The following is a 24,825-nucleotide window of genomic DNA, read 5'->3' on the forward strand; positions in this document are numbered from 1 at the left end:
GATTCTCTTTGAAGCAATTGTGAATGGAAGTTCATTCCTGATTTGGCTCTCTGCTTGTCTGTTACTGGTGTATAAGAATGCTTGTGATTTTTGCACATTAATTTTGTATCCTGAGACTTTGCTGAAGTTGCTTATCAGGTTAAGGAGATTTTGGGCTGAGACAACGGGGTTTTCTAAATATACAATCATGTCATCTGCAAACAGGGACAATTTGACTTCTTCTTTTCCTAACTGAATACCCTTTATTTATTTCTCTTGCCTGATTGCCCTAGCCAGAACTTCCGACACTATGTTGAATAGGAGTGGAGGACAGCAAAAGGTTTTGAGGTTTCAACTAGAAGGGTGTGCTAAAGGAAAAATGGGATGGCTCAGAAACATTGTAGAGCAGGTATTAGAGAGATGAGAGAGGAAAGGAAAAGTTGGTCACTGGAAAATGCCTGGTAGAGGAGGGTGAATAAGAAAATTCAGGACACTCTTGTCTAGTATACCATTATAAATCTACTTGTGGTTCTATGCTATAGCATAAATTTCTCCCTGCTGCCATCACCCATCTACATGTCCTCACTGTACACAACAGTTTTGTTTGTTTGGTGCTTTTGTGGAAGAAAGGGTATAGGGACAAAGTGCTACGGAAAAAGAGGATAATTCTAAGAGGTGAGTGAGTGGTGACCGAGATGTAATCCCTGCCCCAACCCCCATGGGAATCTAAAGCATACTGAACTTCTCATGATCAAGGTACTAGGGGCAACCAGAAGCAGATGCTTGGATTTCACACGTTATGAAGAATCAATCTGATCTTAGCTGTGTCATGGGAAACTTTTGAACCTAAGCTGTAAAGGAGGAGGCAGCAGAGATTAGAGAGATTTCCTAGGGGAAGGGGAAGCTTAGGGGGACAAGAACTAAGGTTCATTCTGGTTGCTTCCTTTCAAGTCCCCTTTTGGGCTTCTGCTTTGACACCATAATGGAAGCCTCAAAATCGTCTCCTTACTTTGCTGGAGGCTTTCAGCTGCTGTTCCAAGTCAGAGATCAGATTGGCATGGGTACCATGCTCATTAATCAGCATTCTCAGATTCTCCAAGGCATTCTGGACCCTGGAAATACAATGTGCTGGTGAGGAAACCCAAAGGAGCAGAAGGAGCTCCATTGCAGGGGACAGGACCACTCACCACTGGGCCTTGTTCTTAATCTTCAGGATTGTCTGTTGCTGCAGCATCAGGAAAGTGTCCAGGAAGTCTAGGAAGGTCTTAGGGGTGACGAGTGGCAATGCAGGGCACAGGTGCTCATGGTAGTGGGTGGCCGAAAGGTGGATAAGAGCCATGGCTTTGGCCACACTGGGAATTGAGGCCTGGAGGTCTGGGTACTTCCAGGAGCCTGCAATGGGCATGGCTTTAGCCTCACTTCGTAAGCTTGTAGGAAAACAGGAAAGGAAAGGGATCCTCTCCTAGCTCAAGAAGAAGGGTAGGAAATGTGAAGGGGGCTCTGTAGGCTCTAGAGGGAGAGAGAGATTGATCTAGGTAATAACCCTCATTAGAGCCTGGTAAAGATGAGTGGTAAGGACAAGTAAAAAGGGCTCACCATCATCAAGGGGTAGACTCCGAGCACCCTCCAGGTGATGCTGGGCCACTTTGACCAGGGCAGCTTGGTCCCAGGGTTCATAGCGGTCAATGCTGGCAGTGGCCAGTTGAAGGAGCCTCAGGAAAAGGGTGGAGGGCAGCTGCTTGTGGGCCTGTTTATCTCCAATCAGGAAGAACAGGTGAAGGTGGCTGCACACTTGCTGGTGGAACCTATGGGCCAGGGCTCAGCTAATGTCCTCCCCTTTACCTTTGCTTGTCCCTCTTGGCCCTAGTCCCAACCAGACCACTTAGCCCCAATCTCTCAGCCCTCATGGCAGCCCACAGAATTCCTTTTGGCCAAGACAGAGTAAAAGCAGAGCAGACTCGGGTATGGGGTTCTTGGCCTCACCTCTGCAACACCATTTCCTTCTTGATGTTCTGTTTGACACCAAGGTTCTCCCTGGGGAAGTGTTCTTCAATGCGGTCCAAATCTGCTTCTGTGTACTCGCCAGGGAAACTGCCTGAGGTTGCCAGGGCCAGGAGGCGATGAAGTGTAGTGAGATCCACACCACTGGGTACCAATAGAGCCACTGGCTGGCTTAACAAGCCAGCATGCCAGCTGGCATCTCGTAGACATTGGAGAATGGCCTCCTCTGACCCAGATGGTAGATGAAAGAAATGGGCCTGACATATACTAGAAGCCAGAGTGATGGCAGTGTGGCGCCCAGTACCCAGAGCCCCCGAAAGCAGCAGGCCATGCTGCCGGGGCCTGGCCAACACCCGGACCAGGCGGGCCACATGCTGTGCCATGGAATGACACTGGGCAAGGTGGGAGCTCAGCTTCAGTTGAGCAGCTGAGGTGGCCAGCTGCTCCTCTAGCTTCTCCCACTGCCGTTCCAGGTACAAGTTGGGGGTTTCAGAGTTAGGCCCCAGTGTCAGCTCCTGACTGAAGACCACATCTGAGGGCTTTTCCTGGGGATGTAGTAGTAGCACTGGTAATAACAGGGGTGAGACCAGGTCCATCTGGGGTGCCTTCTGCCACCGAGTCTTGAATGATCTCCTTACCTGGAGCCTATAGTTGGACGCCCTTGTGCCTTTCTCTTGCCTTATCTTGTGACTTATGCTTTCCCTCATCCCTCTGCTTACTGGTCCTATAGATGGTGTTAGACTTGGGTCACTGGAATTTGAGCTTGTGGCGACCTGAAGTCCATAAGGCTCCTCTTCCTCCTCTGTTTCACTGTTGCTGTTGCTGAAGTCCTCCCACTGGGCCAACTCCCCTTCAGATTCTACTTCGGGTACCCTCTCCTCCTCCTCCTCATCCTCCTCATGGTCCTTGCCCAGGTTCTGGGGCCCTGGACCACAGCAGAAGACACTCTGAGCTACTACTAGGAGCAGCTTGGCACAATAGGAGCGTTCCCTAGGGCTGTCCAGCCGGTCACAAAAGGTTCTCTGTGCCTCATGCAACCAAAGACGCACCACGTTGCGTGTGGCCATCATAATGGTCAGACGAGTGCCACGCAGGCCTGACACCCGGCGCAAGTGCTCCTGGTGGTTGGGATAGTCCACAAAGCCTCGGGAGCCTGTTCTATTAGGCAGCAGCTGCAGGTTGCTCAGTAAGTGGCTCACAGAGTGTAGGGAGAAGTGGTAGTGTGGGTGGAGGGGTGAAGGCATGAAGCAATTGCACACAGCCTCCCAAGCCTCTACTGAGGCCCTAACTAGGGCTCGTGCCAGAGCACACTCCCGCTCCACAGAAGGGAAACGCTCAAGCCAAGCCTGAATAATAGGCACATGTCTGTCCAGCAGGGTGGCCTGGGTCATGCTTTCCAGGGCCAGGACTGTGAAGAGTCGGAAGAGGCGTGGACACAGTGGGCGCTCACAGTAGCCTGGGACTGTGACAGTGGCAAGGAAATTGACTGTAGGCTGCAGTGTCTGCAGTTCCAAGGTGCTGTGGGCATACACAGTGCCATCCATGGCCTGGCGCAGAGTCTCCAACACTGGCTGGCAGCTCTTCTCTGGGTCTATGGGACATGAGGAATAATAATGAGGACATGTAAAAGTCCACATGAGAGTATCAGTCTGTTCCTTCTATTCCTGCCACACATGGTTCTAAAGGAATTTTGTGAATCTGACATGTTGAGACTCGATCACATTTGAGTAAGCTATTCTCCCTCCCCCACATTCTCCCTAAAATTGAGGAATTTCTTCTCCCTTCTCCCTAGTTCCTATCTCTTCTCCTTCTCCCTAGATCCTAGCTCCCTATCCTATTTGGAAGCTGAGAAGGATAGAAACCAGATCTGACCACAATTAGGAGGAAAGCGCAATCATTTCACTCAAAGAGAATAGAGTTATATCACATGTACACACAAAAAAATCAAATTTAGGCTGGGGTGTGGTGGCTCACCCCTGTAATCTTAACACTTTTGGAAGCAGAGATGGAAAGATTTCTTGAGGCCAGGAGTTCAAGACCAGCCTGGGTAACATAGCAAGACCTTGTCTCTACAAAAAATGAAAAATAAAATAGCTGGGCCTGGTGGCGTGTGTTGTAGACCTGTCTACTTGGGAGGCTAAGGCTGGAGGATCACTTGAGCACAAGAGCTTGAGAGAGCTCTGATCGCACTGTCCAGCCTGAGTGGCAGAGTGAGACCTTGTCTCTAAAAAATAATAATAATAAATTTTAAAAACAAACTTTATTAAGACACGATTTATATACAACAAAATGTATACATTTTAAGTGTACAGTTCAGCAAGTTTTGACTAATGCACACACCTGTGTCATCACCACCCCAATGATATTTAGAACATTTTCATCACCCTAGAAAGTTCCTCATGCTCCTTTAGTCAATCAATCCCCCTGCCACCACCAACACAGGCATTGTTATTTGATCTGATTTCCATCACTATAGGTTAGCTTTGTCTGTTCTAGAACCTCAAATAAATAGAATCATACAGTATATACTTGATCATGTCTATCTTCTTTTACTCAGCAGGTTTTTGAGACTCATCCACATTTTTGAGTGTTTCCGTAGTTTGTTCCATTTTATTCCTGAGTAGTATTTTTCTGAGAGCCCCCAGTTAAACTGGTGTTCTAGTACCAGAGCAGCCAACAACCCTGCCCTAACAGGAAATAAAGGGGAGCTGAGTGTGGGGGTTTACAGTGTGCCTTTCACAGGATACTTCTTTTATCTGATGGACTGCCTAATGCCTAGTTGTCTGACCTGTGACCAGAGAGTCCTTCACACAGAAAGCTTGCTCTGATTCTTTAGATAGAAGGACAAATTCAATACACCGCAACAACAGGAAACAAGTTCAAAGATTTTTACTTAATCCTGTGCAAGGAGGGCATAATGAGCCAGGAGGTCAGTCTTCCATCCTCATGTCACCTGAGGCAGCAATGAAGAGTCAGAGAGAGAGAGAGAGAGAGAGAGAGAGAGAGACAGAGAGAATGCGGGAGGAAAGGANAGCAGCTGCAGGTTGCTCAGTAAGTGGCTCACAGAGTGTAGGGAGAAGTGGTAGTGTGGGTGGAGGGGTGAAGGCATGAAGCAATTGCACACAGCCTCCCAAGCCTCTACTGAGGCCCTAACTAGGGCTCGTGCCAGAGCACACTCCCGCTCCACAGAAGGGAAACGCTCAAGCCAAGCCTGAATAATAGGCACATGTCTGTCCAGCAGGGTGGCCTGGGTCATGCTTTCCAGGGCCAGGACTGTGAAGAGTCGGAAGAGGCGTGGACACAGTGGGCGCTCACAGTAGCCTGGGACTGTGACAGTGGCAAGGAAATTGACTGTAGGCTGCAGTGTCTGCAGTTCCAAGGTGCTGTGGGCATACACAGTGCCATCCATGGCCTGGCGCAGAGTCTCCAACACTGGCTGGCAGCTCTTCTCTGGGTCTATGGGACATGAGGAATAATAATGAGGACATGTAAAAGTCCACATGAGAGTATCAGTCTGTTCCTTCTATTCCTGCCACACATGGTTCTAAAGGAATTTTGTGAATCTGACATGTTGAGACTCGATCACATTTGAGTAAGCTATTCTCCCTCCCCACATTCTCCCTAAAATTGAGGAATTTCTTCTCCCTTCTCCCTAGTTCCTATCTCTTCTCCTTCTCCCTAGATCCTAGCTCCCTATCCTATTTGGAAGCTGAGAAGGATAGAAACCAGATCTGACCACAATTAGGAGGAAAGCGCAATCATTTCACTCAAAGAGAATAGAGTTATATCACATGTACACACAAAAAAATCAAATTTAGGCTGGGGTGTGGTGGCTCACCCCTGTAATCTTAACACTTTTGGAAGCAGAGATGGAAAGATTTCTTGAGGCCAGGAGTTCAAGACCAGCCTGGGTAACATAGCAAGACCTTGTCTCTACAAAAAATGAAAATAAAATAGCTGGGCCTGGTGGCGTGTGTTGTAGACCTGTCTACTTGGGAGGCTAAGGCTGGAGGATCACTTGAGCACAAGAGCTTGAGAGAGCTCTGATCGCACTGTCCAGCCTGAGTGGCAGAGTGAGACCTTGTCTCTAAAAAATAATAATAATAAATTTTAAAACAAACTTTATTAAGACACGATTTATATACAACAAAATGTATACATTTTAAGTGTACAGTTCAGCAAGTTTTGACTAATGCACACACCTGTGTCATCACCACCCCAATGATATTTAGAACATTTTCATCACCCTAGAAAGTTCCTCATGCTCCTTTAGTCAATCAATCCCCTGCCACCACCAACACAGGCATTGTTATTTGATCTGATTTCCATCACTATAGGTTAGCTTTGTCTGTTCTAGAACCTCAAATAAATAGAATCATACAGTATATACTTGATCATGTCTATCTTCTTTTACTCAGCAGGTTTTGAGACTCATCCACATTTTGAGTGTTTCCGTAGTTTGTTCCATTTTATTCCTGAGTAGTATTTTCTGAGAGCCCCAGTTAAACTGGTGTTCTAGTACCAGAGCAGCCAACAACCCTGCCCTAACAGGAAATAAAGGGGAGCTGAGTGTGGGGTTTACAGTGTGCCTTTCACAGGATACTTCTTTTATCTGATGGACTGCCTAATGCCTAGTTGTCTGACCTGTGACCAGAGAGTCCTTCACACAGAAAGCTTGCTCTGATTCTTTAGATAGAAGGACAAATTCAATACACCGCAACAACAGGAAACAAGTTCAAAGATTTTACTTAATCCTGTGCAAGGAGGGCATAATGAGCCAGGAGGTCAGTCTTCCATCCTCATGTCACCTGAGGCAGCAATGAAGAGTCAGAGAGAGAGAGAGAGAGAGAGAGAGAGAGAGACAGAGAGAATGCGGGAGGAAAGGAGGAATGGAGGGAGGGACTGGCAGTATATATAAGGAAATAGGGTGTGGGTCATTTTAAGTTTTCAGGCAAATGCCTGTTTTTAAAGGAAAGGGGGGAAAGCAGGGAACTAGTCGGCTAGGTGGGAGAGAGGTGCCTCTAAATTCTTATCTCTTGCCACCACCTGGAGCCATTTGGGTGTATATGTGGATTTACCATTATACAGAACAATGCTACTGTGAACGTTCATGTATACTAAGTTTGAGGATATGTGGTTCTCATTTTACTTGGATGAATACTTAAGAGTGGAATTGCTGGGTCATATGTTAAGTAACATTTAATTTACTAAGAAACTGGCATTTTTTTTATAGTGGATGTACCATTTTACATTCTCACCATCAAAGTGAGAGAGTTTCAGTTGCTCTACATCTTTGAAAACACTTGTTATTGTCAGTCTTCTTAATTATCACATGGTGGTTTAAATTTGCAGTTCACTGATGCCTGATAGTATCAAGCATCTTCTCGTATACTATTGGCCACTCATACATCTTTTGTGAAGTGTTGTCTGTTTAAGTCTTTTGTCCATTTAAAACATTGGGATGATGTTTGTTTTCTTATTGAGTTGTAAGAGTTTTTATGTATTTTGAGTTCAAGTCCTTTGTCAGATACATGTATCATGAGTGTTTTCTCTGTCAATAGCTTATTTTTTCATTTTCGTAAGAGTGTCTTTTGAAGGACATAGGTTTTCAATTTTGATAAAATTTAGGTTTTGTGCCCTAAGAAATCATTGCCTAACCAAGGTCACACAGATTTTTCTCCACTTTTTTTCTAAAAATTTTATAGTTTTAGCTTTTACATTTAGGTCTGTGATCCATCTATAATTTATTTTTATCTATATTTTGAGGTAGAATACATGGTTCATTTTTTTCCATGCATATATCCAGATGTTCCAGTACCATTCTTTGAAAAGGCTATCCTTTCCCCCCATTGAATTATCGTGGCACATTTATTAAAAATCAACTGGCCATATATGAATACTTATCAGATTTTCTGTTCTATTCCATTAGTCTATATGTATATCCTTATACCAATACCATACTCTCTTCATTACAACTGTAGAGCCAGTTTTAACATCACTAGTGTAGGTGCCCCAACTTCATTCTTTTTCAAAGTTGCTTGGCTCTTCTAGATCTTTTGCATTACCATATAAGTTTCAGAATAAGTCTGTCAACTTACCAAAAAAATCTGTTAAGATTTAGCTTGGCATTGCATTGAATCTATAGATCATTTGGGGGAGAACGAGGACCTTATTGATACTGACTCTTCTGATCCATGAACATCATAAATTTTTCCATTTATTTAAGTTTCCTCTATCTCAGCAATATTTAGTCATTTTCAGTGTCCAGATCTTGAATGCTTTTCATTAAATTTATTCCTAAGTATTTTATCCTTTTAAATGACTTTTTTTTTTTTTTTTTTTTTTTTTTTTTTGAGACGGAGTCTCGCTCTGTCACCCAGGCTGGAGTGCAGTGGCCAGATCTCAGCTCACTGCAAGCTCCGCCTCCTGAGTTCATGCCATTCTCCTGCCTCAGCCTCCCGAGTAGCTGGGACTACAGGCGCCGCCACCTCGCCCGGCTACGGCTAGTTTTTTGTATTTTTAGTAGAGACGGGGTTTCACCGTGTTAGCCAGGATGGTCTTGATCTCCTGACCTCATGATCCGCCCGTCTCAGCCTCCCAAAGTGCTGGGGATTACAGGCTTGAGCCATCGCGTTCGGCCTTTAAATGACTTTTAAGTAATATTTTAAAATTTCAATTTCCAATGGTTTGTTACTAGGATATAGAAATACAAACGATTTCAATGGATTGGTTCTGTATCCTGTGACCCTGATGACTTATTTATTGTAGTAGTTTTATGGGGTTTTAGACAAATATTTCTTTGGGGTCTCTATGTAGACAATCATATTATATGCCAATACAGACAGTTTTAACTTGTCTTTTCTAATTTTAAAAGCTTTTATTTATTTTTCTTAATTGCATCAATGTGGTCTCCAGTAAAATATTGAATAGAATCAGTGAGTATGTTCTTGCCTTTTAACTGATTTTAGGGGGAGAGTATTCAATATTTAACCATTAAGTATGTATTTAGCTGTAAGTATAATAGACGGTCTTCATCAAATTGAGAAAGTTATCTTCTATTCCTAATATCCTGGGAGTTATGGAATAGTGTTGGAATTTTGTCAAGTGATTTTTATCTACTAACATTACTTACTCATTTGCTCCTTTATTCTGTTAATGTGAGTTACACTGATTGATTTTTCAATGTTTAGTCAGCTTTGCCTTCCCAGGATAGACTCCATTTGGTCTTAAGATGCTATTATTTTTGTATGTTGCTGAATTTTATTTAATAATATTTCAGTGAGGATTTATTTTTGCATTTAGGTTTATGAAAGATAACAGTTTATTTCTTTTCTTGAAATGTCTTCGTCATGGCTTAGTATTCTCCGTTTTCTGAAAAAGTATGTGTAAGTTGTACTTCCTTTTCTAAATACTTGATATAATTCAACTGTATAACCATCTGGGACTGGAAACATTTATTATTATGCATTCAAACTTTTCTTAGGTATGAGGCTGTTCATTTTCTATTATTTTTCTTCTTTTGGTCAGGCTTTGACAAGTTATGTTTTTGTAAGGCATGTGATATGGTTTGGCTCTGTGTCCCCAACCAAATCTTGTCTTGAATTGTAATCCCCCTATGTTGAGGGAGGGACCTCGTGGGAGGTGAGTGGATCATGCGGCCAGTTTCCCCCATGCTGTTCTCATGATAGTGAGCAAGTTCTCACAAGATCTGATGGTACGTCTCCTCATCCCCCCACCCCCACCCCACTGCTATGTAAGACGTGCCTTGCTTCCCCTTCGCCTTTTGCCATGATTTTAAGTTTCCTGAGGCCTCCCCATTCATGCGGAACTGTGAGTCAATTAAACCTACTTTTTTTTTCTTTTGAGATGGAGTTTCACTCTTGTCACCCAGGTTGGAATGCAATGGCGCGATCTTGGCTCACTGCAACCTCTGCCTCCCAGGTTCAAGCGATTCTCCTGTCTCAGCCTCCCAAGTAGCTGGGATTACAGGTGACCCCCATCATGCCCAGCTAATTTTTGTATTTTTAGTAGAGATGGGGTTTCATCATGTTGGCCAGGCTGGTCTCAAACTCCCGACCTCAAGTGATCAACCTGCCTCAGCCTCACAAAGTGCTGGGATTACAGGCGTAAGCCACCACGCCCGGCCTAAATCTCTTTTCTTTATGAATTACCCAGTTTCAAGGAGTTCTTTATTGCAGTGTGAAAACAGACTAATACAGCATGTATCCATTTTATCTAAGTTACTAAATTTATTAGCATAAAGTTTTCATAATTTTCCCTTATTATCCATTTTTTAAAACTCTTTTTTTTAAAAATGAGGGTCCCACTATGCTGCCCAGGCTGGTCTTGAACCCCTGGCCTCAAGAAATCCTCCTGCGTAGGCCTCCCTCCCTAGTAGCTGGGATTACAGGTACATGCCATCATGCCTGGCTCCCCCCACTCTTTTTTTTGAGATGGAGTCTCACTCTGTCGCCAGGCTGGAGTGCAGTGGTGTGATCTCAGCTCATCGCAACTTCCAACTCCCTGGTTCAAGCAGTTCTCCTGCCTCAGCCTCCCGAGTAGCTGGGATTACAGGCACATGCCACCATGCCCAGCTAATTTTTGCATTTTTAGTAGAAACGGGGTTTCACCGTGTTGGCCAGGATGGTCTCAATCTCCTGACCTCATGATCTGCCCTCCTCAGCCTCCCAAAGTGCTGGGATTACAGGCATGAGCCACACTGCCTGGCCCTGGTTCCCTTTGTATACTTTTAAATATCTTTAATAAAAACTCTTTCATTCCTGATATTCAAAATTTATGTTTTCCTTTTATTTCTTGATTTGTGTTAACAGGTGATTGTCAATTTTATCTTTTCAAAGAAACAAAATATGGCTTTGTTGATATTCTCCATTGTTTGTATGTTTTTCACTGATTTCTGCTCTGATCTTTATTATTGATTTCCTTTTAAATGCTTTGGGTATAACTTACTCTTCTTTTTCTAGAGTCTTAAGCTGAAAATTTAGGTCATTGATTCCAAGCTTTTCTTTCTAAGATAGATATTCAGAACTATAACCTTTAGTTGCATCTTACAAATTTTTATATGCTTTGTTTTCATTATTATTTAGTTCAAAACATTTTCTAATTTCTCTTGTCATTTCTTTGTTGGTATGTAATTTATTTAGAAGTGTGTTTTTTAATTTTAAATAACTTGGAAATTCTCTAGGCATCTTATCAATATTTGTATTGTTATGGTCAGATAAAATATTTAAAATGTTAATGCTTTGAAATTTGTTGAGACTTATTTTATAACCCAGCATATGGTCTATCTTGGTGAATGTTTCATGTGCATTTGAAAAGAAGGTGCATTTTGCAGTTGGTGAGTATAATGTTCTGTAAATGTCAGTGTGTTGCTAGTGTTATTCAGATCTTTAAAGTCCATACTTTCTTGCTCCTTGTCTTACCAGTTATTGTGAGAAGCATATTAATTTCTTACTATGTTTTCAGATTTACTGTCTCGCTTTTGTTTCTATTGGCTTTTTTTCATATACTTAAATGTCTGTTTTAGGTGTGGACACATTTAAGACTTCTGTCTTTCTGATGAGTTGAATCTTTTAATTATGAGATGTCCTTTTCTATCTCTGGTAATATCCTTTGTCTTAAAGTGCTTTGGTACTAATATTGCCACATCAACTTCCTTATGCAAACTATTTCTGCAGTAAATATTTTGCATTACAAAACTTCTTTTAATCTATCTGTGTTTAATATTTAAAGTGCATCTTTTGGACAGCATATAGCTAGATCTCAGGGTGAGTTTCTATTCTATTGCTTGCTTCTTCTTGACAGCAGGTCACATTATTTTCTGGGGGTTTCTGTTGGCATGTCTATTCATTTTTTATTTTATACTAGATGTTTTGGTGGTTGTCACTCAAGGACATCTTTTACATTCTGCCAGTAGTAATATTCTTCACTCTACAATGTTGCTGAAGTCTCTTCTCAGCTGAAATCTCTTCACGTATCTGACTGTACCACTCTTTACTCCTTCTATTGTCTCTAATTTTGTGCAAATTCACTACAAAGACCAAATAATATAGCTGGAAGGAACTACAGGTTTTGGAACCAAATACACTTGAATTTTAATCTTGGTTCTGACACTTAATAGCTAGGGTATCTTGGGCAAGTTATAAAATCTCTGTGTCTGTTTCTTTATCTTTAAAATAATTGCAAAAATTCTCCATCTTACTTGGCTTTTATGAGCACTGAAGATGACACAGACATATCATATAGCACATAGTAGATATTCAATAAATTGTACCAGCTATTATTAAGTACTAATACATCTGGTTCAAGTTTTCTACATCTCATAAGAGACTTCGCTGTTTAACTGGATAGACTATCCAATGCTTTAGCCCATTGACTTCCTTGACTCCAACAACCTCTACCTAAAATTCACTTCCCAATCCCATGGCCATATTTAGAAGCTGTCATCATCTAGAGGCACACCACTTTAGAAACTTTACACTTTAGTATCCCAAACTTTCATCACGATTTTTCTCCTTTCCTTTGTTATCTTGTTTTCTACAAACTTTTATTGAGCACTTACTTCCTATTGGGTCTATCAAAATGAATGAGACAAATTTCTGTTCTCTGTTCTCATAAATCTCCAAGTGTGGCGAAAGGGACAGACAGGCAAGCATACAATCATGAAATCATGGTTATCACAGGTTATTGTACAGAGCACAGGATGGATATCTAACCGAGCCTATGGATCAGGCTTCCTGGAGAAGCTACTGCCTTAGGTAATTTAGAAAGAATATGTAGGATTTATCCACATAAAGAAGGCAGAGAAGACAGCAATCCCAGGGTGTAAAGGAAGCCTGACCTGTTGAGCCCAATTAGAGAGAGTGTAAGAGGACACAGAAGAAAGCCTCATCACAGAAAGCTTTGTAAGAGCATTTGTCAGATTTCCAAGTAAAGATCATCTGAACCATGGAAATAAGTGGAAAGATTCAAGAAATATGTAGGAGGTAGGATTGAAAAGACATGGTGACTGGATATTGGTGAAGAAGAAAGAGATGTCAACAAGATTTCTGGCTTACATGACTGGTTGGATGGTGCAACTAAGAGGACACACAGGAGCAGATTTTGGCAGCGGGGAGATGATGAGCTCAGGGTTGGATCTGTGGTACCAACAGGACAACAAGGCGGAGACGTACAGTAGACAGCTGGATATACAGATCTGGTGCTTAGAAAAGAGGCGAGATTGGAGACAGAGATTTAGCAGTCAAAGCAAAGAAGAGGCCACGAGAGTGGATGGGATTATTCAGGGAGCATATGTAGAATGAGAAGATATTAAGAACAGAACACTAAAGTTAGATCTATAGACATATATTGGAGAATCAGTGAATATTGCTAGGGATTTTATAATCTCAAGAGATGACAGTAGCTCCTTCCTTCCCTCCTCCCAACTCCTCACCAGAAGTGGCCAGGTGCAGATCCTCCAGCAAGAAGAGGAGGGAGGCTTTAGAATCCTGGTGATGCCCAGGCGGTGGGCTGGCTTGTGTTTGGCCCTGGATTCCTCTGCTCAGCAGGAGACGGAGGTGGGTGGAACTGAGGGCAGGGTGGATGGGGCTGTATATGTAAGGGTGATGTGGCTCTACCAGCACCTCCACAAAGACTGACTTCCCTGTTGCTGCCTCTCCAGCCAGCAGCACTGGCTGCCCCCTTGACAGAAGCAGGTCCACCACATACAAGAGCCGCTCAGTCTGCAGGACAGAAGTGGGACTTAGTGCAGCACCTCCAGTATAAGACAGTAATCTAGCTGAAAATAAAAGTCTAGGGGACTTGTCCTAGAGTGGGCCTCAGCTGATCTTCGAACATGGATTACCCCCAAAAGTAAGTCCTGAAGTTCTAACCCTAGCTCTTGCCTTACTGTCCTCATACCTGGATAGAAGGGTGAAAGGTGCCCAAAGTTCCTTTGATGTGGCTGCTCAGGTATTGGCCAGTGAAGGGGACCAGTGTTCCATCTTCAGGGCTTACATGTAGATCAAACACCAAGGCTGAGGGTGGTGGCTCTGGGTAGTTGGAGAGGCGACTAATAGAATCCCTTATGAAGGTATCAAAGACGGGCCAGAACCTGCTCAGATGGACACACAGGCAAAAGCGTCAGACAGTTACAACACTTCCATTTATGACACACTCACACACTCCACCATACCCTAACAGTGATGTCATGTGGGTTTTTACTTCCATGGGCCAGTCCATCTCAGCCCTCTGCATTTCCCATCCCCCATCCCGGTAGGTACCTGGAGGGAAGGTGGGCTCCAAAGCCCCAGATCAAGGCAAAAAGAAAACTGCTGACAGCCAGCAAGTGTTCCCTGCACTTATTTGGCACATCGTCACTGTCAACCTGGGACTGATTTAGAAAGCTGCTTTTTGAAGACCTGAAACTTTGGGCCACAGGATCACTACAGCTGAGGTCCTCTGCAAAAGTTGCCAGGGCCACGATAGGAGCCCCAGTAGAAGAAGGTGGAAGGTGAAAGAAAGAAAAAAGGTTGACACTATTACTTCTCACTCCTGGCCCAGGTCCACCAAAGAACACATGCCCCAGGCTCCAGCCATATACCCCAGCTACCCTTAAGGCTCCATCTCTCTCAAGCCAGCCCTTCCATCTTCCCACCTGGGCCAGGGGCCTTCTCCTCCTTTAGGCGCAGGTGGGCGTCAAGCAGACTATGCAAGATGCGTGCCATGCTGGTAACTTCTGCCACACCTGCACAAACAGCTTGCTGCCCGTGTACCTGCAGCAGAGAGCTGACACCTTGGCGCGCGAGGAATCGGAATGTTGCAGGCACCAGAACTTCAGCCATGTGGTTGAGCTCAGCGACTGTCTGGTGCTGCAGGCGGTACTCATAGGGAAGGGATGCCATCAGGGCACTAAGTATACACTGCCAAGTCTGCTCTCCACCACACCAGACTACAGCACAACAGCCTACCACTGTGGGGGACATGCCTGTTGCATCAGCCACCTCCATCAAGAGAAAGGTGCCTGGGGGTCGTGCTATCTGCTGTCCACTGGGGAGACTAAGCTGCGGCAGCTCACTCAGGAGGCAAGTGATGGAGTCTAGCCAAGCAGAACTGGAGGCTCCATCACATATTATCCAGTGTTGGATCCCCATTGATTCCTCTGTCTGCCTCTTTTGGCCCATGTTGTTGCACTGGCCGGCTGCACGAAGTACCTTGGGGAAGATGCCATGATGCCAGCAGGAGCCCTCTAGCCATCCCAGGAACTCCTGGGGGCTGAGGCCACTGGGGTACAGGTGGGTAATTTCCACAGGCTGGCAGCCTTGGGTTGAGGTGTCCTCCATGGCTGCCAGCCGATTCTGGATCTTAAATAAGCTGTGCCAACAAGTGGTCTTGCCACTGCCTGCAGGGCCTAGGAGCAGAATGCCTGAGGCCCGGCTCAGGGCCTGGCTCAACTGTTCCAAGGACCGCAAAATGTCAGGGCTGGGATGCAGACCTACCTGCTGCAGTTCCTCCACCACCAGTGCCCTCATCAGCTTGTAACTCATAGCTTCTGCCAGCACTTGGCTGGCGCTAGGGAAAAGCACACACAGCAGCCCTCGGAGGTTGTGCAGGTGGAGACCACTGAGAACGCTAAACAGTGGTGAGCGCAGTAGGGCATGCAGTAGGGCAGCCTCCTCAATGGCAGCTAGGCTGCGAGGCTGCTGGCACTTCGGTTCCTCCTTGGTCACGTTTAGTGTCTGTATTGTGTCTTCCAGTATCTGCTTGAGCAGTGGCAGGCGGCAGGGCAGGGGCCCAGACACCAGCTCATGCTCTAGAGAGAAGAATTTGGATAGGCGGGTAGCCATCTGGAAGGCATCCCGCATCCCTGCACCTAGCAGAGTCAGCTCTGCCACTTGCCGCAGATCAGGCAATGCCAATGCCACAGGCCGCAGCAGCAGGTGCAGGTTGGCAGGCACAGCAGAGCTCAGGGCACGCAGTACCAGGAGACAGCCATAGCCAAGGCGCATAGACACGTGATGTTTTTCAAAGAAGCCACTGCCAAGGAGCTGGGGCTGGGTGGGGTCTATGGTGCTTGTGTTTCGGGAAGCCTCCTGGTACAGTGGGGCATACAAGCGGTGTAGTTCGCCCAGGCGCTGGCCCAGGGCAGAGAGCAAGCCAGGGGGAAGCTGCTGAACTTTCTCCAACAGCAGCCAGGCACCACCCTGCAGGGCACCATTCAGATAGTTGCTCAGGCATTGAGCCTGTATCTGAGGTGAGCAGGGCAGCATCACCAGCTGGCGGCCCAGGGCCTGTGCCAGGCTATTCACTATAGCTCTCTTGCCCACACCATTAGGACCCAGTAGGGTCCCACAGGCCACCTCCTCTAGGGCCAATAATAGTACCAGTGCTGGCCGTTCAGGCAGGAGGCTGGGTAGAGGCCCTAGTCTAGGTCCCAAGTACTCATAATTGTACAGGAAGGACCTGCCTAGCACATCTATCCAGCATGCTGCTGGTGACAGAGAGTGTTCAGAAGATGCAGTAGTCTTAAGACTCTGTAGGGGGCTTTTGGGGATTATGTGAGGTGAACCCAAGTGATACTTGAGTTGGCGGACCCAGTGAAAGTCTGTGAGATCACTGACCTGGTGCTGTTCCAGCAGCTGTGCTATATCCCGGTGAGTCACTGCCATGACCAGCAGGGCACTGAGCAGGCTGGTCTGGCGGACAGAAGGCAGGGACTGTCCACCTTGGGAAGCCCTCTGGGCCCGCATAAAATTCACTAGTACCTCAAGCTTGCGCATATGCACGGAGACCATGGCCAGGGTACCCCACTCAAGCAGAGCTTCCTCCATCTCGGCCCGCCATACCACCTCCTCTGCCACCAGCACACATTGCCATGGGAAGGTCTGGACTAAATCGATCCAGTGCTGGACATACAGTTGCAGGTACAACTTGTTTTGCTTGGGCAGCTGCTTGAGGGCTTCACCTAGAGATGGGCCTTGAGCAAGGCGAGCAGTCACACAGCCCTGCAGCATGTGCACCAGTGCCAAGCGCAGACATTTCTCCAGAGAGGCCAGCCACTTAGGGAGATCTGGATGCAGAGGAAGGGGACCCTGCAGCTTCACCTCCTCCCCACCCGCCCCTAGCACTGCAAGTGCCTCCACCTGAGTCTGTGCGTTTGGGCTTGACTCCCAGTCATCCATGTTTTTCTCACCAGTTGGGCAAGACTTGAACCTCACACCATGCACATGAGGAAAGCAGCGTCGTACCCATAGCTGGGCTTCGCATGATTCCAGTCGAGCAGCCAGCAGGGCTACCAGCTCACTGTCACTAAGGAAGAAGAGGCGGGGGAAGTGAGCACACACTCCATAGAGCACGCTCTCCAGAGTCATGATGATGCCCTCCAGCTCCACCGATCCTGCTTGCAGCAGTTGTTGCAGCTGCTGGCCTTGGAAGTAAGGGCTCCTCTTGGCACTGGGCACTACAAGTGACAGAACCATGGGGTCAGCTACAGAGATGCGCATCAGGGTTCGATACTGGTCGTCCATGACCTTGAAACGAGAGTTCTGTGGTGGGGGAGAGGATAAAAGTGAGGGCCAATATGAAGTGGCAGCTCCCCTTTCCCACGCAGAGCCCTGCTATTCAGGAACCCTTTTTGCCCTCTCTGCCTTAACCCCCTTCCCTACCAGGTCAGCATTAGGAAACTGGATCTTCATCTCATGCAGAACTTTATTCAGAAAAATCCACTTCTGCTGGAAAGTCAGCCACACCTCCAGCAGGGCACCTGTGTAAGCAGCCAGAGAAATGCTTACACTAGGGTTCTACCTTCTGCAGAGGAGTCCACCCTGCTCCTGACCTCTCAGGTGCCCCGCCAGCCCAAGCAAAATACTCTGCCCAGCAGGACTCGGGGACTCTGCTTGAGGGAGAAAAAATTTTCACTGTGAATAAAAACCTGGTCTCTTCATCCCAAGAAACAGCCCTGAAGGAGGTCCTCACTCTATTCTTCATATCTTCTCCCACCCAACCTCCACCTCTCACTCCCATCCCTCTGGGACATCCTGCCTCAGGTCTCACCCATCAGCCCGACTAGAGGCCTGCACTTACCCAGGCCATGCATGATGGCCATCCACTCTAAAGCTATTTTGTTTAAGTCTCCTGACTTTTGGATGGCCAGGATCTTGGACAACACCTGAAGACTTTCCTGGATGGAATCCTGCAGGTTGCTGTAATCTAAGACAGAAAAAGCTGAACTGGCAGGGGCAAGGGCCGGGGCTGGGGGAGAGAAGAGCAGACCAGGAGCACCTTCCAGGAGAGGCAGTTACAGAGACCCTGATGCCCTTGCTATCTTTTTTCTTTCCTTTTTTTTTTTTTTTTTTTTGAAAAAAAGCCCAGGCTGGAGTGCAATGGCACGATCTCGGCTCACTGTACTATGCTTCCTGGGTTCAAGCAATTCACCTGCCTCAGCCTCCTGAGTAGCTGGGATTACAGGTGTGTGCCACCACACCTGGCTAATTTTTTATATGTTTCGTAGAGATGGGGTTTCACCATGTTGGTCAGGCTGGTCTCAAACTCCTAACCTCAGGTGATCACCCACCTCGGCCTCCCAAAGTGCTGGGATTACCATGGTGAGCCACCATGCCCAGCTGCCCTTTCTGCCTTTAAGGATTCCATCAGTCAATATGTAGAGCCTATAAAGCACTTGGGTCTCAAAATGGTGAGAAAAGAAGCTCCTCCTTTCCCAAGGCACTGTGGGCAGACTCCAGGCCAGCTGAGTTCCCTGACTAGCTGCTGTGAGTATCAAGCTAACTCCATGGAAGTGCTTTGTAAGAACTAGGGCCTGTAGCCTGGGAAGAGGGCTCAATGGCTCCAAGACCCTACGTCATATTTCTATAGCAAAAATGCCCATTCTGTCTTAAAAGGGGTCCTGGTAGAGAAGCTGAGAACAAACTTTTCTCTCCAGTCTTAGCACTTGGCTCCCTGGTGCTGCTTAAAGAGTTATCCCTTCATGCCACAAGTGCTTGGTGAGACTAGAGCTGGAAATGAGGTAGGGACACTAATTGGGGTAAAAATGAGAGAACAATCAAGAAAGGAGGTTTACTCAGACAGATGTAAAATTCTCCAGACATCCCTGGTGGAAGAAAACTGTCTATCCCCTTCCCTTACTCTTCCCCATGTGAGAAGGCAAAGAGGCCCATCTTTTATGCCCTATGGGATATGATGCAGGCCACAGCCCTCCACACAGCTACCTGTGTAAGTGTACTTTCCTCTGCATATCCACACAGACCTCAAGTTCTATATTTTTCACTTGGGTTATACCAGTCATCCCTTAATTGATCTTTCAATTGCCATTCCTTGCCTCCTTTCAATCCATTCTCCATACTGAAACCAGAATGACATTGTTAAACTAAAATCTGATTATGTTACTACCCACAAAAAACATACAGTGACTCTCTATTGTTTTCATGTTATTGAGTAAATTCTTAATGTGACCCACAAGACTTTGCATGATCTGATCCTCTCCAGTTCCATCTGCTCCATCTCCTCCTCCACTATTATTTGGGATCCAGCCACAGAGAAATAGAAACAGAAGCTCATGCTCCCCATTCTTACCATCAAATATACCGACTAAAGCCCTAACTGAACTGAAACTCACAGATTTCAAGCTATTCTTTAGAAGATACAAACATTTTTGCTTCCACTAGTTAAAGTGTGTGCACACTAAGAATAAGAGTGTGTTTGCAAATCTATTTATGTCAATTATGTTGTGATTGTAAGTAAAGAGTTGAATCTAATATTGTAACAACCACTGACACATTGGTGGGGGAAAAGTTGCTGTTTCTATGGAAACCACAGAAAGCTTCAGTAAAGGCAAACTGATTAAACATATGCTATCAGGTATAGGCAAATCAATTTTTTATAAACTGGGAACTTATAATAAAAATCTAGAAAAGCTCTGGACTCTGAGACAGTGTCTTCTATGTAACTCCCAACTGTCTCAATCTCCTTGGAAGTCCTCTCCCCACCTCCCACTCTCCATACAGTGCCCAGCTCCTGCAGCTAAGGCCCTTCCCTTCATAGGGACTTTAAAAGTGTCTTCATGTTGCTGCCCAGCTTTACAGAAAGTGAAAGCAGAAATAGTAGATAATGCATTAATGCAAGAAAGGCAGTGAGGAACTATCAAATCAAATAAAAGCTCTTGTCATTAGCTTAAAAGGTTAGTAAATGTACATGCATATATTTTGCTAAAATAAAAATCTTAAACTATGTGTGCATCATTAGATTTTGGATTCACCAACTGGGTTCCAGTTGTGTTGAATAAGAAAATTTCTCCTCTATTGGCAATGCCCCAGCTATATCATCTCGGATGCTTATGTAAATGCTGTTCCCTTTGTCTGGTCTGCCCTTCTCACCTGGCAAGTCTGGCAAACTCTTACTCCTTCAAAGAGTCAGCATAAGGCCTCTACCTAAAGAAGACTTCTCTGATTCTCTCTCTGGTTCTTTGAGCTGGTCCTCTCTCTGAGATTCTACTGCCCTCGGTAAGGTGCTCCATTTTGTTTATCCCTATAATATTGTCTGTCTCTCACTGGACTCAGAAATCTCTGAGGGACAGGGATACTGTCTGTAAGTCTCAAGGTCTCCTGTGTAAAGTTTAGCACAGAGGATGCAGGTTTGATGAGGGAGAGAATAAAGAAATGAATTAATGAATGAGGCATAAAATTAGACAGCAGGGTGCAATCTAGAGGACAGAGCATTGAAAGGTGTAGATAACTGACCATGAGGAATTTCTGAGTGTAGGCAGAAAGGGGAGGAAGGACCTTTGCTGAAGGACCCAGGCATTGAGTAGAGACAGGTTAGGGGAAGGGGATCACAAGGAGATTAAGACAGTAGGGGGCTACATGGAAGACACTGTCTCAGAACAGACTGTCTCAGGCTGTCTAGTAAGGATGGGGCCCTGGCTAGAGAATCAGATCTGCCAGGGCTTGATGGATATGGTGGATGAAAATGGCCCCCAGCAGGGGGCTTTCACTAGGTCACAAGGACTGAGTCTCACCTGAGAGGATGAAGGTGCCACTATCTTTGTCCACTACCTCCCACTGGGGGCTGCGGAGCACCTGCCTCTTGGAGCGCTCTGAGGCTGGGGGCTCGTAGGGTACATGCAGGATGAAGTTGAGCAGGCGCAGCTGGCGCACTTCCCAGTACCGCTGCAACTGCCGTATAGTCTCTTGGGCATGAATTCGTTCGTTTTCATTTTGCCAGACCTGGAACAGCTGGGTCTCAGGAACCAGGATTGGGTAACTGATTAGGGGATAGGCTTGGAGCTGGGACTTGGGGATTGGATCTGAGGCAGAACTCAAGGGTCAGGGCTCAGGAGAGTGGAGGTCTCAGAGATGAAGGGAGAGGGGGACCATCAGGCTTCAAAGATAGACCATCAGTAGCATCTAACTACCTTGCCCTGGGGTCACTGCTTTGGAACCCCCACCTACTTTTGCAAGGCTCCAGCTGAGCAAATACGTCAATCAGCTCATGCCCTCTGGGGACAAGATAAGTGTTGGGGGGCACCTGCCATTCTGTTCACCCACAACTTCGGGGCTGCCACCCACTTCCTTCCCCCATCAGGGACATACTCTCAGTCACAGGGAGTCTGGAAGCACCCAGGGAATCCCCATCTGGAGATTTAAAGAAACTGCTCCTGCCCTTCAGGCAGGTTAGCAGTCTCAACCCCCATTAAATCACATGCCAAACACCCACCACCCTCTTGTCTAAAGGGACTGCTGGGCCTTGACTGGCTTTATTACAGGTCCTGGCTTTGGACCACTTCTCTCGCCCCTGTACTGCAGGCCCCACCTGGTTGATTCGATCTGTAAACTCCAGCAGTGGATAAGTAAGCAGCTGGCCCAGCGTTAGGAGTTCTATAGTTTGGAGACTGCCCAGCCCAAGGGCTGGTGGTAGAGAAAACAAGTCAGAGCAACACCCAGTATGTGGCAGAGTCCAGCCCATATCCCATATCCCAAGCCCAGCCCAGCCCAGCTCAGACCCCAGATAGCAGATCTTAGAGCACAACACAGAGTCAACAGTTTAGAACCCAAGGTCTAGAGCACAACTCAGAGCCCAGAGGTAAGGCCCCAGCCCAAGCCCAGCCACCATCAGCAGAGAGGAGGTAGTAAGGGAAGTTAAAAATTTTTGTCCCAGTTGAGGAAAAGAGATTGTAATATGTGGGAAAGGTAGGGACAAACCTGGGGAGGAAAGGTATTTCCAGCAGGAGCAGCAGGAAACTGAGTTGTTGCATCGCTCTAACCTTTCCCCCTCCTCTGACATTAACCAAACATACCTCGCAGGAGACACTGGCTGTTGAGACTCTGTGGCTGGAGGCTGCCCAGCTTAGCGAGCAGGGGCAGGTAGCTGCGAAACTCCCCCAGGATGCGCATACAGTGCTGCAGCACAGGGCTGTTCAGCCCCAGCGTTGTGCTCATCCGTGCTGCCTCTGTCAGCCAGCCCTCTGTCTTCTCCTGGGCCATAGCTAAGCTGAACTGCAGGGAGGAGAGCTCACTGTCAGCTTTAGACTCTTCCCCTTCCACACCACTGTAGTCCTCCACTCCCAGACAAGAGCTCCAAGGAAGGGTGTCAGCACCTTGGCAAAAGCCATGCACTTCCACTCGCTGATGTTTTCAGAGATGACTCGGTACAGGTGCCATATGCGCTGCTGCTGCACAATAGGACGTGTCCCACAGATTGGCAAGGGCACAGGAGTCTCATCCTCTGTGGGGGAGGACTGACTGAGACCTGGGCTGCTTGCAGTGTTGGTAGGGGGGTGGTGGAATGATCAGTCAAGAGCCCATAATGACAGAGGTAGGGTCCAGAAAGTGATGGTTGGGGATAGGGGAAGTGGAGTTCCAAATTGTTTGGCTCAACAATGGAGGTGGGGTTAATCCAAGGAACAGTTACTCCAAGGAAAGACCATCTGAGAAAATGTGATGGCAGTGAAAGGGAAGAGTTCCTCTTTTATTAGTCTCCATCTCACTCACTCCATTCTAGTCTACTGACACCGGACTCTTTACTATTGCTGAGATGCACCAGGCATGCACTCTCCTGCTAAGGGCCTTTGACTGGCAGTTTCTTTCTTTCTGGAACACTCTTCTTTCAAAGAATCACATGGCTCATGCCCTCACCAACTTCAAGTCTTTGTTCAAACAGCATCTTCTCTCTCTTTTTTTTTTTGAGACAGAGTTTTGCACTGTTACCCAGGCTGGTGTACAGTGGTGTGATCTCAGCTCACTGCAACCTCTGCCTCCCGGGTTCAAGTGATTCTCCTGCCTCAGCCTCGTGAGTAGCTGGGAATACAGGCTCATGCCACCACGTCTGGCTAATTTTTGTATTTTTAGTAGAGACAGGGTTTCACTATGTTGGCCAGGCTGGTCTCGAACTCCTGACCTCATGATCTGCCCGCCTCGGCCTCCCAAAGTGCTGGGATTATAGGCATGAGCCACCAGCCCAGCCAAACAGCATCTTCTTAATGAGGCCTATGCAGGCTATCTGGTTAAAAATTCCTAGATACCCTCCCTGGCATTCTAGACCCCTCTTACCCTGTTCTACTTTTTTTTCTCTATCACTTATCACTTTCTTATATACTACAGAATTTGGTTATTGTCATTGTTTATTGTCTTTCTCTCCCAACTAGAAGTTTGGGTTCATCAAGAAAAGCGTTTTGTCATTTGTTCACTGACGTACCTCAAGCCTAGTGTACACAGTGGTCTGTCAACAAATATGTGTTGAATGAATGAATGAATGAATGAGTGAATGAACTGCCAGCCCAAGAGAAAGTTCAGCAAGATGAATATAAAAAAAGATCTGGCCCACATAGAGGACCTGTCATGTTTACCTCTGGCCATTATCCTCCACCCCTTCATCTCACAGGGTACTACATTAGTTCTTAATCAATTAAATCAATTATTTATAGTCAGTTGTGAGATATGTGTCAAAAGGAATTTATAATTAACAATAATTATAGTATCGAGGTTTGCAATTTACTTAAAAGACAACAGACATCTCATTAACTTGAGTGGGACAAAAAGTGATAGAGTCACACCCAAACGCTGGGCCTTATGCATCTTACACATGTGCACATCATCCATTTTGGAGATCTCAGAATATTAAAAAGCTGGAATCACTAGGCTATCAAAGCTCTGATCTGACAAAAAGTAAAATGACAGTAAATCTGAATTCTTCCAGTCTTTGTCTAAACTCAAAGATATGGCTAGAGTCCCATATAATCTTTGACAGCAGTTGTTTCAACATCAAATATTGGACAAATAAACAACTTCATCTGTAAGAAAGAGCAGACATGATATCTCCAAACACATGAAAAGATAAAAACAAACTGGGGATTAAGAGCAAATGTCCTTTGATGGACATTTTGTGGTATCTACTTGATAATTTCGATGCATTTTAAAACTTTTTATCTGAAAATGAGTTCCGATCTTTAAAGTTGTAGGAAAAAGTAGTAAAAAAAAAAATTGTGTACCTTCTATCTTCCATAGGTATAGATATATATCTATACTGTTTATCTTTGCCTTTTGTTGACATTTTACCCATTTGCTTTATCATTTGCATTCACATGCTCTGTGCATGGGCATGTGTATGCACATATTTACACACACAATGTTTTCTCTGAACTATTTAAGGGCAAGTTACATAAATACTCGAGTATGCATTTCCTAAGAATAGAGATATTCTTTTATATAACCACAGTTCAATTCCCAATTTCATATATTATATTGACACAATATTTTAATCTACTGTCCATATTTCAGTTTTGTCAGTTGACCTAATAATGTCCTAGATAGCTTTTTTTTTTTTTTTTTTTTTTTTTTT

At 45.6% G+C, this 24,825-nt stretch overlaps 1 protein-coding gene across 1 annotated transcript in view; it reads right to left on the reverse strand.

The window, feature by feature from the left end:
- DNHD1 (dynein heavy chain domain 1) overlaps positions 1-24,825 on the reverse strand; it is an 82,369-nt gene that overhangs the window by 14,014 nt on the left and 43,530 nt on the right. The window contains exons 15-28 of the mRNA XM_017893625.1: positions 22,586-22,713; positions 22,286-22,484; positions 21,802-21,896; positions 21,008-21,215; positions 18,061-18,186; positions 17,643-17,740; positions 14,636-17,522; positions 14,262-14,439; positions 13,900-14,092; positions 13,433-13,721; positions 1,963-3,571; positions 1,576-1,784; positions 1,167-1,371; positions 989-1,091 (exon numbers count right to left, since the gene is read on the reverse strand). Coding sequence (XP_017749114.1) covers positions 989-1,091; positions 1,167-1,371; positions 1,576-1,784; positions 1,963-3,571; positions 13,433-13,721; positions 13,900-14,092; positions 14,262-14,439; positions 14,636-17,522; positions 17,643-17,740; positions 18,061-18,186; positions 21,008-21,215; positions 21,802-21,896; positions 22,286-22,484; positions 22,586-22,713 — 6,527 coding nt within the window. The remainder of the gene's footprint in view (positions 1-988; positions 1,092-1,166; positions 1,372-1,575; positions 1,785-1,962; positions 3,572-13,432; positions 13,722-13,899; positions 14,093-14,261; positions 14,440-14,635; positions 17,523-17,642; positions 17,741-18,060; positions 18,187-21,007; positions 21,216-21,801; positions 21,897-22,285; positions 22,485-22,585; positions 22,714-24,825) is intronic.

Source organism: Rhinopithecus bieti, unplaced genomic scaffold (assembly GCF_001698545.2).
Source record: "Rhinopithecus bieti isolate Rb0 unplaced genomic scaffold, ASM169854v2 scaffold_24049, whole genome shotgun sequence".
Lineage (NCBI taxonomy): Eukaryota > Metazoa > Chordata > Mammalia > Primates > Cercopithecidae > Rhinopithecus > Rhinopithecus bieti.